The sequence below is a fragment of the Sebastes fasciatus genome, chromosome 21 (genome assembly GCF_043250625.1).
Source record: "Sebastes fasciatus isolate fSebFas1 chromosome 21, fSebFas1.pri, whole genome shotgun sequence".
Classification (NCBI taxonomy): domain Eukaryota; kingdom Metazoa; phylum Chordata; class Actinopteri; order Perciformes; family Sebastidae; genus Sebastes; species Sebastes fasciatus.
The window spans coordinates 7,916,290-7,931,376 of record NC_133815.1 but is presented as its reverse complement, the minus strand read 5'-3'; the positions used below and the strand labels follow the sequence as shown (position 1 = coordinate 7,931,376).

At 41.9% G+C, this 15,087-nt stretch overlaps 1 protein-coding gene across 5 annotated transcripts; it reads right to left on the bottom strand.

Annotated features, from left to right (window-relative positions):
- Positions 1-59: 59 nt before the first annotated feature.
- LOC141760009 (uncharacterized) lies at positions 60-14,612 on the bottom strand. Of its 5 annotated transcripts, none has more exons than XM_074622597.1 (11): positions 14,511-14,612; positions 9,209-12,032; positions 4,958-8,944; positions 4,790-4,877; positions 4,326-4,407; positions 4,131-4,239; positions 3,853-3,984; positions 3,218-3,307; positions 2,839-2,982; positions 2,536-2,720; positions 60-2,143 (listed from the first exon to the last, which is right to left on the bottom strand). In XM_074622597.1, exons 2-11 carry the CDS (start codon positions 12,029-12,031, stop codon positions 1,975-1,977), a joined length of 7,809 nt encoding a protein of 2,602 aa, XP_074478698.1. In that variant the 5' UTR covers position 12,032; positions 14,511-14,612; the 3' UTR covers positions 60-1,974. The 5 variants fall into 5 exon arrangements, 4 of the variants coding, with proteins under 4 accessions (XP_074478698.1, XP_074478699.1, XP_074478700.1 ...); XM_074622598.1 differs by having other exon boundaries at positions 4,958-9,165; positions 9,430-12,032; XM_074622599.1 differs by having other exon boundaries at positions 9,461-12,032.
- Positions 14,613-15,087: the final 475 nt, after the last annotated feature.

Below are 15,087 nucleotides of genomic sequence, written 5' to 3'. Positions count from 1 at the left end.
TGTAGAAAGCACAGAGCTAACTCACCTGTTGTTTCTTCCAAGAAGAAAAAGCAAGCAAAAATGTTTTAAATCGTTTATTATTTAAATAAATATTTACATAACAGCTTCGTATAAATCAAATTTAATTTTCTTACACGACACATCTTTCTAAATCAACCGCTTTAACAAGAAGGAAGAAGAAAATAAGGGATGGATTACAATGATACTGTAAATCTGTGTTGAGAGAGGTTCATCTCAGCCACTTGTGTTGTTGATCACTTGAGCAAATAATCCTGTTTGCTGAACCTGGATGACCATCGCTTGAATACCATTTAACACCGGAGCCTTAAGGCCTTGCTCATCCATTATACATGTTATAATATGCATAACTCTACATGATAATTTGATATACATTTTAATTTGTTGTTACTAAGGAATAGAAGGATGATACTCTACACTAACTCAATAAAAAAGCCATAATTTATGGCTAAGAAATACAAAAAAATCTTAAGTCACACATTATTCATTCAGGCACAAACAAAGCAATAGACAGCCTCGGTGAAATTATAAGACATCACTCATACAGTTTAGGCTACAATGCCCTGCAAAATGGTGTCCAGTATATGGCTCAGCTCGGAAACGTTTCAGGCAAGGTGATCTAAGAAGAGCACACAAGTAATGCCCAAGCTACATTTCGAAACCCACATCTCTTCAAGCAGATTGTTGAAATGAGTCTCTCTGATTAAAATCCCCTGGTTTGGATGATCAGTTTGAAATGTTAGAATAAAACATGACAGTGAAATTAGGGAGGGATTGATGTGGAAAAAAACGAAAACTTTAACCGCCCTTTAAGCGTTATCGCTGATGCTTACAACACAGCTTGAGACGACGGCAGCATCACTTTCAACTGTTAGGAGATGAACATGAAAAATCCCTCAATGTACACATAGTTTACTACGTCATGTAAGTAAAGATGTCAAAACAGAATGAGGACAAAACTCTAAGGGTGCTTTCACAAGCCAACAGTTAGTCCGTTTTAATCAAATTCTGATACGGTTCGTTTTGGGTGGTTGTGGACGCAGTAATCGTACTCTGGTGCGGACAAAAACAACGCTTGGAAACAGTCCAAGAGTGCTTGAGAACCAAAACGTAGGCTGCCTGTGCGGCCATTTGTTGAGATGGACACAGGTAAACGACAGGTTAACATGAGTGGGAAAGGACTGACCTGGACTTCTGCAGAAGTCAGATGCTTGCTTGACATCTGGGCCAAAGAGAACATACAGAATATGTTAAATAAAGTCCATAGAAATAGTGACGTTTATAAAGTCATTCGAGAAGGAATTTGTGCGTACAGTAGATCAGTGCCGAGTCAAAGTTAAAAAACGTTGACAGCAATATCCGTGATTCCCTGCATAAAAGTGGCAGCTCAAAAAAAGAAACTCGCTCCTTCGTCGACGCCCCTCAGCAAATTATTATATTTTATGTGGTCCTTAATTTGTGCATTGTGAAACTGAACCAGACTAAATAGAAAAACAACCAAAATATAGGTTTTCACTCTGATTCGGACTAGCCAAACGGACTTTGACTTGTGAAAGCGCCCTGATTCACCATTTTATTCAATGCGACCTTATGCTTCTCAGGAATTAAAACAAAGTCAATGAAATGTTTCCTATTGCTGTCAGGTCATGCATGTAAACTCTATACTTCTAACAAAACCAATTGTTTACTTAAAAATGTATAAAGAAAATATTATTTTTCTTCCAAAATACAATTCGGGGAAGGATTAAAGGGCGAATTAATACAATTTTTCAACAACTCCTTGTTGTTTTCATCCTGAGATTTAAACCAATGTGTGTCCTCTTCAAGGAGTAATTTACAGTTTGTTTTTAAATTGTTGCAAATACAGATTCTGCATCAGACACCGTTCAGTGATGGCGCCTCCCGATGGCCAGCGGGCGTCTCAGTCAAATCCATCGTTACCGATCCCGGAGACTGTCATACTGCGTCAGTGTTGGGCGGGGCCGAACGAGTTCCACTCACAAAGTTATAAACCAAAAATTGGGATGTGCCAAAATAATGCGTGGCGAAGAGTTTTCCATCAGGTGTGGGGTCGGAGAAAGCGATCTCGTCTTTGCTCAGGTACGAACCGAATATGAAGTCGTTCCTGTGCAAGAAAAAAACAAAAATAAAAAGTCAATTTGTTTTGAGGTGATATAACATCAAATAAAAGGTGTCGCTATATACTGGTATTGATGATAACCGTGATATTTAAAAAATGAAATATTGATATCATGTTAATAATACACATATGATATCATGTAAGTAATACAGCGTCTCTTAAATTACGCTTCGAACAGTTATGTTAGAAACTCTCTCCACCTCCAAAGATGAATTTGACTGGTAGCATTATTTTTTCCCAAATTTTCTATAGACATCACATTAATACCATTATGGTGAATTCTTTTGAACATGGTGATTGTGTAATGAACATCTGATATCATGACAGCCCTCATCATCAACAACATCAAATCTCTGTGGTTTTGAAGACGCACTGACCGGAGGCACTCGAGCATGCGCGAGGCGATGCCCTGGCGTCTCATCATGTTGACCACCCAGATGCGGCTGATGCCGCAGATGGCCGGCTCCGCCGTCGTGGAGCAGCACCAGGCTCTCTGACGTTCAAACATCACCTTCTCTCCCTCTGAGCCCTCCGGTTCTGGCTCCTCGATCACCCGGTATCCCTGCGAGCATTCACAAGGCTCAGTATACTTTATGTAGTCAGTTATCACTAGATTTGTTTTCACATAATACACGTACATCAAACATGTGCTGATGACACATTTCCTTGCAGGCTCTTACCTCTTGTATGTGCTCTGCTATAAGGCATCCTCCCACTTTCCTATCATTGGAGATGAAGAGGAAGGTCTTGGTCTGAGAGGGACACTTGGTCTCCACCTGCTGGAAGCCGAGGTCGTTGTCCACCATCTCCCTGATCTCCTCCACCTGACAAACAAACAGTTACTCTGTGGTGAAGTAATAATATGCTGGTGTTTGAAATGAAAGAGGCTCTAAAGAATACTGCATATCAGGAAGAAAAAACTAAAGCCGTGTATCTATTTTACCACTTTCATTTCTATTTCCACTTCCAAAACTAAATAAATTTGAATTGCTTTAGCAGGGCTGACCTCACCAGTGATACCCAGCAACGTTAAGGTTAGTCCCTGTTAACATACTGTACCTTCTTCAGAGCATATTTGGGATCATCTGGCAGGACAAGAATGATCTTGCCGTCAGGATACTCTGCCAGTATCCTCTCTTTCTTCCATCCCTGAAAAAATAAGAAAAAAAAGAGTGAATTTTAAGAGAAACAATCTTTATTGACCTCATGAGGCGTTCATGTTCTTCATTTCCCCCTGGGGATGAATAAAGTATTGCTGAAATAAAACGACAGAAATTGACTGACGGACTGTAAAGTGTATTGAACATTAAGATAGTCGGCTATCAGAATACCGAGTGGCTCTTTTTGTCATCATAAAAGTCAGCGAGAGTAACATTTTATACACTCTGGATGCGATCGCACGAAGTTCTGTTGACTTTAATGGTGTTAAGAGTCAGAACTTATGTGAAAGAAAATGTGTTCCATAGACAATATTGAGAAGGCATCTCACTCACACTAATACCTGCAGTATATGTCACATACAGTACGTACGGTTGTTCCCTGAAATTGGTTCGGATTACCCTCTAACTCAGTGTATTTCTAGAATAAACACTGTGCATGGATGCATCTGTGTATTGCCCTGATGAGTTAATGTTGTGAGACAGTAAGCAGGACAAATGAGATGTGTAATCTAATTTAAGGAAACTTCCTCTCACCACGTATTTGACAGCGCTGATGAACTGGTTGTGGAAGAGTAAATGTTGAGATTCATCTTCAGGGTTGGCAGCAGAGTAGAGCATCCCACACACGCTGCAGGCCACGGCTCCAAAATGCTTCTGTCCTGCGTCCTATGAGAAAAAGAAAACACACATTACATCCAAATATATCCTGCTAATATATACAAGACCTTCCTTGGTGATGTGGAATAGCCCACAAGGCCTCTACCTGTTTACTTGTTACACACACTGTATAATAATAACAGACAGATGCTCACAATAATGGTTTGGGTGCTGTCTTTGTCGGCCTCCTTTAGTTTCTTGACTTCTTTCTGCAGACAAGCATCAGAAAGAGGAGTCCTGCCATCCTGCGGCTCCGCTGCTCTGCTGTGATACAAACACACATCACGTTACTTCAGATTCCTGCTGCTTCGAGGAAAAACATGTCAAATTACTTGAGAGACGCTTCTTACTCTTGATGTTTGTCCGACGTCTTCTTGGTTGTGTCGACTGGTTCTGTCTTGTGCTCCGGAGGAGGAGGATCAACGTCAGCGACTGTAAGAAAAGAAAATATCCTTAAACAACAGTAGTAAATCAAGAACATAAACTCATCTCTTTCAGCTCTTTGTTCACACAACTGTGACACAAAATCAATTCAACAGTCTTCTTGATAATTAATATCATAATAGTAGGATGTTTTTTCACCAAGATTTCACAATCCTGAAAAAATTAAGAAAGAAAGAAAAGAAAGTAAACTGAATATCTTTGAGTTGTGGACAAAACAAGACATTTGAGGACATCATCTTGGGCTTTTGTGAAACACTGATCGACATTTTTCTGCCTTTTTATAGACCAAACAACTAATCAATGAGATGATAATAATCACTAGTTGCAGCCCTATTTAAATAAATCATGCCAACAGCAAATAAAAGCTCACCTGCAGGCTTTTCTTCACACTTCTGTGTGTCGTCAGACACTTTTGAGTTGTCTTCAGAGGGAAGGGAAGAGGTGGGATGAGCTGCATCCTACGCAAGAAAGAGACAGTGGATGAGTAACATTTATTAAAAAATGACACACATTATGGCAGAATTTTGTTTTGAGTTACCTTGCATTTGCCATCTTGTGATGACGGTGGATTTGGGGTTTTCTGAGGCAGTGAATCGGCCTGAGGAGCGGCAGGCTTCGTCTCAGATGAGGATGAACCAGCAGCCTGACGTGCTGCTGACTGCTGGAGCTGAGCTGAACTTCCACTAACAGCAGGCTTTAACTGGGGTGAAGCAGCAGCAGCAGCAGCAGCAGACTTGGACTGACCCGGAGCTGAAGCAGCTTTTGACAGAGGCGTCGTCAATACAGGAGACTTTAATTGAGCTCTAACTGGAGGAACATGTTTTGAAGAAGTTGCGGCCTGTGGCTGGCGTGTTGTTGGAATGGCGGACTTTAACTGTGGAGCGGTGGAAGCGGCAGGTCTCGACTGAGCCGTAGCTGCTGCAGTGGGCCTCGACTGACCTGAGATCTGTCTAGCAGGTGTGGTCTGAGCTTTGAGTTGTGCCTGGTTGGCGGGATGTGATGAAACAAATGTGGGTCTTGACTGAACTGTGGGTTTAGATTGAGCGGCGGCGGGGTTTGACTGATTAGGTCGTGTCGGCTGTGCGGGCCTCGCCTGAGGACCGGGCCTTGTTGGAGCTGCTGGTACTGGGTCATCATCTAGCTCAAAGTCATCGAAGGAATACTTGGGTCTCGGTCTGTACGGCTTGTACTCAACAGGCTTCGGTTTTGGAGCGTTGAGTCCGTTGGGCATGGGCGGGGGTACTGCTGGGAGGGTCCTCTTGCCTGCGGATCTGGTCACTTTTTGGGCGGGACCCGGAGCGGGGGTCTCTTTAGGAATTATAGGCTTACTTTGCCTGGTGGATTTACGTGTTCCAGCGTTAGGAGTCCCAGTTTTGGAGGCTTCTTTCTCTTTGTCAGGTTCAGATTTAGTGGGTTCAATTTTGGAGGTTTCTCTTTCAGTCTTACTGGGTTCAGCCTTGGGTGTGTCAACCTTGGGGGTTTCTGCCTGGGTGGTGCTGGTCGAGGCAGGACTCGGGAGAGGCGTTTTCGCCGGACTTGCTGCGGGTGGAGGAGCCGTGGTCACAGGACTCACTGAGAACGGAGACACATCCCAGTCCATGTTTGAAAACATCTGATTTGCTTGGTCAGATTTCAGTTTTTTCACACGCGCCCAAGACATTTTCTCTCTCTGCAGCTCAACCTGTCTGAGTCTTTGATATCTAGTCAGCTTCTTTTTCTCGTGGGCTTTTAGCGGCACTGAGATCTGTGTGACGAAGAAACGCCTCTTTGGAGGCTCTACAGCGGGCTTAGCATTGGCTGAATCCGCTGTGGAGGGCTTGGCTGTGGCTGCCTCCACAGCGGGGGTCGCCGAAGCAGAGCTGCCTTCTGGTCCAGCAGGAGTCGTGACAGTAACAGCGTCTGCCTCCTGCGTGTTAACAGGTGGACTTTCCTTCTTGCTGGCTTCACTCTTGGCTGCTGCTGCTGCTGCTGCTGCTGCTGCCGCCACCACCGCTGCTGCTTGTTTTTCTTCTTCTATCCTCTTCAGCAGCATGCTGTCCGTAGCGATGTCTTCTGCAATCTCGTGACACAAAGCTAAGAGGTTCAGCTGCTGTCTGTTTGCCGTTCTCTTAGCCGCTGCAGCCTTTTGCTCAGCCAGAGCTGCCAGACGGGCTTTGGTTCTGGCCTGCGTGTTCATCTCTTGTTTCTTGGGTTTTTCTGCCTCCTGTCCCTTTTTATCACCTCCACCCTTTTCAGCTGTGCGGTTTTGCTTCAAGCTGTCGTCTTTAGTTTTCTCTTTAACTGTTTTCTCAGACTTTTTCGGACTCGGAGGGGCTGCCTCAGGTGTTTCCTGGGGTTTTTCTATTATTGTAATATCACTATCGTCATCATTATCTTCCTCTGCTACTACGATCTCACGGCCGATCTCTATATCCCCCAGAATCTGCACTTCTTGCATGTCCAAATTAGCCTCAGCATTCTCTATCACCAGTGCGTTGCAGTCTTCATTAATGACTTGAGCGTGAGAGTTTGCCATCTCAGTCTCTGAGGTATTAACGTCCATCACGTTGTCAGAATTTTGAATAACTTCAACACCTTCCTCAGTGGAGATTTCTGTCCCAATCCCAGTCCCGTGATCTAAAACCTCACTTGAATTCGTCACTTTGATCTCATCGGTTGTTTGACATTGCTGCACTTCGATTTGTTGGGAACCATTTTCATTTTCCACGTCGCCTTCCAAAGCACTGTCTGGATCCATCTGGTCTGAAAGCGAGGCCGACAAACCCGACTCGGTCGCTGCTTGAGTGACAATATCAAAGTGAATTTCACCCCCTGGGACCGGCTCTAAGATCACAAACTCCTCAGATGTGCTATCTGGTATTTCAACTTCAGTGGTGGCCGTAGTCGTCGTCACCGTGACGTCTGCGTCCTCCTGAAGTCCAGCGTCCTCCTGCACCTGTTCGGGGAACTCCGTAGCGCAGTCTGGATACCCGTTCCTTTCACTATTTCCTGGTGCGTCCTCTGACTGGCCATCTGGCGCGCTGACGTCATCGCTAGAGCTGATCACCGCGACTTGTTTCACATCCACGTTCATGTAGCTCTGCTCCGACTGTGCAGGGACGCAACTTTCTGGCACTTCCATTTCAACTTCTCGGCTGTCTGAGGCACAAATCTGTGGCGCAGCGTTTTCCAGTTGTTGGTTACGGCTGTTTTCTTCATTAGTGGATGAATCTCCTTCCATGTGCTGGGTGTCCTGTATGTCCAGTAAAGACATGCCGTCGTGGTTCTCTGACACTGTAGGAAACTCTCTACCATCATTACTCTCCGGGCTACTAATGGGCTCATACACTATCTGGTTTTCATGAATCTCAACCGTCTTAATCTTCTCTTCTGATGCCTGAATTGCAACATCATCCGGTTGGTCACAAACAAAAACTATTACTTCATTGCTTCCAGTTCCCTCTCCGTGTCCTTCAATATTACTGACAGCTTTATCAGAGGAAATGATTGCAGCCTCTTCTTTGACCTCATTAGTCACTTGCCTCCCTGTTTCCTCTTCGAAAGCAGAATCTACCCTTCCTATTGATCCACTTATTACATCCATATCCCCTTGGATATCCTCAGCACTATGCTCCGTCTGCATGTTTGCATTATCCTTACGTTCAGCCACAGGAAGAGGTTTGTGAGTTTCATTTGATAAGGCCATAGCGGGTTCATCGACGTCCACCATCACTTGGTTTTTCTGCTCTGCTGCATTAGAAATATCCTCTGGTGTTGTAGTAGTTTCCATATTTATGTGAACCTCCGGAACATCAACACATTCAGCAGTAACCGTGTCTTCATTTTCTTTACGCTGACACTGAACACCTGTGTTGAGTTCACTGACCTCCCGGCTCCCCCGGCTTTGTATTTCCACTGCAGGTGGTGGATTAGAAATCTCCTCTGGTGTCGCTGTTGTTTGCGCATCCATTTCTATTTGACTCTCAGTAGCATCCGCATGTTCTGCGATAACCTTTTCTTCACTCTCAGTATTGGCAACAATAACATCTTTTAGCATTGCAACATCTGTGGTGAGTTCACTGACCTCCTGATCTCTCTGGTTTTGTGTTTCTACTGTAGTTCTTGGATCAAAAGTCTCTTCTGGTGTCTGCAAATCCATTTCTCTTTGATTCCCAGTTGCACTGACGCATTCTGTGATAACCCTGTTTTCATTTCCATCACTCTCAGGAGTCTGAATCATTGGACCTTCTTGAGCTTTCTCAGATATGTATGTTGCAGGTTCAATGACGTCTCGGCTCCTCTGGGCCTGTGTTTCTACTGTAGGTGCCATGTTAGAAATCTCCACTGATGTCGCTGCGGTCACTTCATTTGGACTTTGTGTTTCCACTGTAGGTGCTGTGTTAGATTTCTCCTCTGATGTCTTTGTAGTCTGCATGTCCACTTCTATTTGGCTTGTCTGTATTTCCACTGAAGCTGGATTTGAATCCTCTGATGTCGATGTAGTCTGCATTTCCATTTCTGGTGCAGTCACAGATTCAAAGTTTACCTTGTTTTCTTCCTCATGAAGTTCCCTAGTTATGTCTGAGGAGCCAAGGAGTTCAATGACTCCTTGGCTCCTCTGGGCCTGTGTTTCCACTGAAGGTGCCATGTTAGATATCTCCTCTGATGCTGTTGTAGTCTGCATGTACACTTCTGTTTGGCTTTTCTGTATTTCCACTGAAGCGGCTGGATTTGAAACCTCTGATGAAGATGCAGCCTGCAAGTCCACTTGGATTTGACTCTCTGGTACAGCCACAGGTTCAAAGATCACCTTGTTTTCTTCCTCATGAAGTTCAGTAGATACATCTGTGGTAGGTTCACTGACTTCTTGGCTCCTCTGGGCCTGTGTTTCTACTGTAGGTGCTGTGTTAGACATCTCCTCCAATGCTGTTGCAGTCTGCATGTCCACTTCTGTTTGGCTTTTCTGTATTTCCACTGAAGGGGCAGGATTTGAAACCTCTGATGTCGATGTAGTCTGCATTTCCATTTCACTCTCTGGTACAGACACATATTTAAACACCACCTTGTTTTCTTCCTCATGAAGTTCAGTAGATATGTTTGTGGTAGGTTCACTGACTTCCTTTCTTTGTATTTCCACTGTAGGTGCAACGTTAGAAATCTCCATATTCACTTCATTTTGATTTTTCTGTTTTTGTATTTCCACTGTAGGTGCTGTGTTAGACATCTCCTCTGATGCTGTTTTAGTCTGCAGGTCCACTTCTGTTTGGCTTTTCCGTATTCCCACTGAAGCGGCCGAATTTGAAACCTCTGATGTCGATGTAGTCTGTATTTCCTTTTCTGGTACAGTCACAGATTCACAGTTTACCTTTTTTTCTTCCTTGTGAAGTTCAGCAGATATGTCCACGGTAGGTTCACTGACCTCCTGGCTTTGTATTTCCACTGTAGGTGCAACGTTAGAAATCTCCTCTGATGTTGTCGTAGTCACTTCTATTTGATTCTCAGCATCAGCGCTGCCTTCATCTTTGACGGTATGACAATTTGCAACAGGATGTTTCTGCGCTTTGTCCGTGGTGCGTTCACTGTCTCCTGGCCTCTCCTGGCTTTGTACCTCCACTGTAGATGCAGGATTAGAAATCTCGGATGCCGTTGTAGTCTGTCTCTCAGGTCCACTACTAGTACGTTCAAACTTCTCATCTTCATTATCCATTATTTTAGAATTTAACACATGATCCTTATTAAATCCTGTAGATGTGTCTGTGGCACGTTCACTGACTTCTTGGCTCTTTCGGCTTTGTATTTCCAGTGTAGCCGCTTGATTAGAGATCTCCTGCTCTGGTGTTGCAGTGGCACATTCAATCACATCCATCTCTTTTTCTTTACTTGTCTTTGCATCTTCTTTGACTTCAGGTATTTCTGTAGTGTGGTCTTTAGCTTTGTGTTTATCCTCTTTAGGTGCCGAGTCAGACCTCTGCTCTGATGTTATTTTAGTCTGCATGTCCACGTCTATCTGACCCTCTGAGACTGTGACACCATCGGGGAGCGCCTCGCTTCGATTTTGTTCAGGAACAGACTCACAATCTGGTGTCAGTATCTCAGTACAGCTGTCACTTGTCTTGTCGATCACTTCTTGGCTCAGTTGTAGCTCAGCAAAAGACCCAGGACTGGCAACAGGCTGACTCGACAGGACGTCGTCTCCTCTCCTTTCACTTTCTCCAAGCTTTTCTTCAGACTTTCTGACTAGTTTGTTCACACCATCACACGAGTTGGTAATTGTATCTGGCACTTCATGGCTCACTCGACCCTCAGATTTTGATTCCTCTTTGAAAGTAACTTGAATTTTCACACTGAGGTCTGTTTGAGTCTCTGGATTGCCAGCAGACTCTGTTGCTAGATTTTCCTCCGTCTGACTCTCTGGATTGCTACTTACTCCTACCAGAATCTCTTCTGGTGCAGAGTTTGTTTCGTTTGACGATGCTTTATCTTCTACATCACTGTGGTGTGCAGAGACATTTGCTGCTTCAATCACTTCCTGCTCTCCTTCCTTACTTTCACATTTTGCATCCAGCTTTACCTCCTCAGAAACAGACTCTGTGGTCTCCTCTGTTGCAGTTTCACTGCTCACATCTGGCTGACTTCTACAAGCTGTCCATTCATCACCTTCCCAGGCTGGATTTGCCACTTCAGTACAAGAATATAGTGTTTCCACTGATGTCACAATTGTTTCAGTATCTACATCCTTTTGGCTTTTAATGGCAAAGTCCGTCTTTTCATTTCCCCCAGCCCCAGATGTGATACAAGGCGACCCTGCAGTGACAGAGTCTAATATTTCTCTACATGATGCTAGTGCGTCATTATCTGTGAGCTTTTCTACATTTTTAAATTCCTCGTGTTTACTTCCATCAGCTGCACACTCAGATTCAATGCTAGCTTTTGCACTCCCTCTTACAGAGTCTAGAGCTTCCTTTGACTCTGCTTGTGTTGCATTAACTGACACTTCTTGCCTCTCTTGTTCAGTGACAGATTGTTGTCTCTCCTCTTCTATAACTGAATCTGAAAATCTACCATAATTGTGTTCCATCTGAACAGGGTCTTCAGGTGCAGATGGTGACCCTTGGCTTATCTCCTGGGGGTCGGACGTCGACTCTTCAACCTTGCGCTTAGCTTTGACTCGATTTGAATATTGTCTGACGCAGCGGGACTTGTCGCCATCGTCCCTCTCTCTGAACAGGTCAGTCTTACTGCTGTCACTACTCAAATCGTCCTCGGACTCTGTGGAGGCTGTTCGCTTCAGGGAAGCTTTGGAGTTAGCTTTCGGTGAGGGAGCTTCTCCGCAGGAGGCACTTGTGGCTTTCAGGAGCTTGGCTTTTTTGAGAGGTGGATCAGAGATGGTTTTGCTGGAATCCTTTGGAGGAGAACTCTGTATGGATGCTGGTTTATTCCCCCCTTCTGCCGAAGCACACAGTTTTTTCTTAGTCCGAGGGGCTGCTGTGTTTTCTAGTGTATTTCCTGTTATAACGGACCTATTGTTGGAAGCTGGTGCAGTTTTGGATAGCAGATCCTCCCCGTCCTCATCCAACTTCCTCATCTTGGGCTGAGAATCATGAGGAGATGATCCTCTCTTTGGGGCTGGCATCCTGTCAAAAATATGTGACAAAAATAAAGTAAAATAAGTGTGATGAAGCCAGGAAGAGACGCAACTTAAGCCTAAGATTACTTGCTAGGATTAACATGTTTTTCCAGGCATCCTGCAGTTTTCTTCCAGGTTAAGAGTGGTGAAGTGAATATAGAATATAATAAAAATGAGCTGTGTACATAATCAATAAGTAAATTCAACACTAGTATTATACTAGTAAGAGCTATAATCATTTTCTCTCTTTGGGGCTGGCATCCTGTCAAAAATATATGACAAAAATAAAGTAAAATAAGTGGGATGAAGCCAAGAAGAGATCCAATTTAAGCCTAAAATTACTATTTAATCAAATTAGCTAGGATTAACAAGTTTTTACGGGCATCCTGTAGTTTTCTTTTAGGTTGAGAGCGGTAAAGTGAATACAGAATATAATAAAAATACACTAGTATTATACTAGTATGAGCTATTATCATTTTCTCTCTTTGGGGCTGGCATCCTGTCAAAAATATATGACAAAAATAAAGTATAATAAGTGTGATGAAGCCAAGAAGAGATCCAATTTAAGCCTAAAATTACTATTTAATCAAATTAGCTAGGATTAACAAGTTTTTACGGGCATCCTGTAGTTTTCTTTTAGGTTGAGAGCGGTAAAGTGAATACAGAATATAATAAAAATACACTAGTATTATACTAGTATGAGCTATTATAATTTTCTCTCTTTGGGGCTGGCATCCTGTCAAAAATATAGGATAAAAAATAAAGTAAAATAAGTGTGATGAAGCCAGGAAGAGATGCAACTTAAGCCTAAAATTACTTGCTAGGATTAACATGTTTTTCCAGGCATCCTGCAGTTTTCTTCCAGGTTGAGAGTGGTGAAGTGAATATTGAATATAATAAAAATGAGTAAATTCAACACTAGTATTATACTAGTAAGAGCTATAAACATTTTCTCTCTTTGGGGCTGGCATCCTGTCAAAAATATATGACAAAAATAAAGTATAATAAGTGTGATGAAGCCAAGAAGAGATCTAATTTAAGCCTAAAATTACTATTTAATCAAATTAGCTAGGATTAACAAGTTTTTACGGGCATCCTGTAGTTTTCTTTTAGGTTGAGAGCGGTAAAGTGAATACAGAATATAATAAAAATACACTAGTATTATACTAGTATGAGCTATTATCATTTTCTCTCTTTGGGGCTGGCATCCTGTCAAAAATATATGATAAAAAATAAAGTAAAATAAGTGTGATGAAGCCAGGAAGAGATGCAATTTAAGCCTAAAATTACTTGCTAGGATTAACATGTTTTTCCAGGCATCCTGCAGTTTTCTTCCAGGTTGAGAGTGGTGAAGTGAATATTGAATATAATAAAAATGAGTAAATTCAACACTAGTATTATACTAGTAAGAGCTATAATCATTTTCTCTCTTTGGGGCTGGCATCCTGTCAAAAATACATGTGACAAAAATAAAGTAAAATAAGTGGGATGAAGCCAGGAAGAGATGCAACTTAAGCCTAAAATGACTATTTAATCAAATTAGCTAGGATTAGCATGTTTTTCCAGACAAACCTGTAGTTTTCTTTTAGGTTGAGAGTGGTGAAGTGAATACAGAATATAATAAAAATACACTAGTATTATATTAGCATGAACTATAATCATTTTCTACACGATTTTCAATCGCAGTTTGAATCATGAGGAGATGATCCTCTTTGGGGCTGGCATCCTGTCAAAAATATATGATAAAAAATAAAGTAAAATAAGTGTGATGAAGCCAGGAAGAGATGCAACTTAAGCCTAAAATTACTTGCTAGGATTAACATGTTTTTCCAGGCATCCTGTAGTTTTCTTCCAAGTTGAGAGTGGTGAAGTGAATACAGAATATAAGAAAAATACATGACAAAAATAAAGTAAAATAAGTGTGATGAAGCCTGAAAATGACTATTTAATCAAATTATCTAGGATTAACACGTTTTTCAAGGCATCCTGCAGTTTTCTTTTAGGTTGAGAGTTAATAAGAATGAGCTGTGTCCATAATCAATAAGTAAATTCAACATATAGAACTATACTAGTATGAACTATAATCATTCTCCCTAACAAACAACATGCTAACATTGAACATAAACAGTGATAAATCGCAGTTAAAACCAGCAGCTAGCAAGTCACACAATGTACCATCTACATTTACTCACGTATTCAACATTTAAACACAGTATCTCACTGGTTGTCTGATTATCTCAGAGATTGTTGTCACCAAGAGTTTCTCAGATAAATGGTGAGTTAGCTTAGCGGTGGCTAATGCTGCTAGCTGTGATAGACAGTGATGGGAGCTAACAGGGAGCTAACTAGCTAGCATCAGACAACTCTCGGTTAAAGTCGGTAGAAACATCAGTCAGACAGACCGAGAGGAGACTACAGAGAGCGGTTCCTACTCTTCTAGTGTCTGAGAGAACATGAAGACAACACTCGCGTTAATCAAACTCACTTTGATGTTTTCTTTCTCAACAACAGCTGTTTGTTTTTTTTTTCCTTCCTGTGAATAAAAATTAACTGTACTTCCGGTCCGGAGGGGAAACGGCGGATGTGACGTAGCAAGCAGCAGTAGCCCTCCAAGGCCAGACTCAACATCCAGATTAAAGTTGTACTTTTATTAATTTACCATACACACTAATGAACATCAGGTTGTGATTGTGATGTAAATGTGCCATATTTAAACAAATAAATGATTTCTCTACCTAGTATAGGCGTAAATAATAGTAAAAGTAAATAATATGCAGTATACAGGCAAAACAAATATATGTAGAATATCTTTATAACAAATATTATCGCATGCCAACATATAGAATACACATTTTATATAGGCTTACAGACATATGTATATATATATATGTATATATATATACATATATTTAATTTTTTTTAAATATATGTCATAAAACATGAATAAAATCACAGAAAAACAATTATACATATAATCCCTATATATATATATGTATATATATACATACATACATATATATGTATATGTATACATATATATATACATATACATATATACATAT

Coding starts and splice junctions, on each gene's coding strand:
- LOC141760009 (XM_074622596.1), bottom strand. CDS start 12,031: ATGCCAGCCCCAAAGAGAGGATCATCTCCTCATGATTCTCAGCCCAAG. Junction 4,878..4,957: donor CACAAGATGGCAAATGCAAG/GTAACTCAAAAC, acceptor TTTCTTGCGTAG/GATGCAGCTCATCCCACCTC. Junction 2,983..3,217: donor CCAAATATGCTCTGAAGAAG/GTACAGTATGTT, acceptor TTTGTTTGTCAG/GTGGAGGAGATCAGGGAGAT.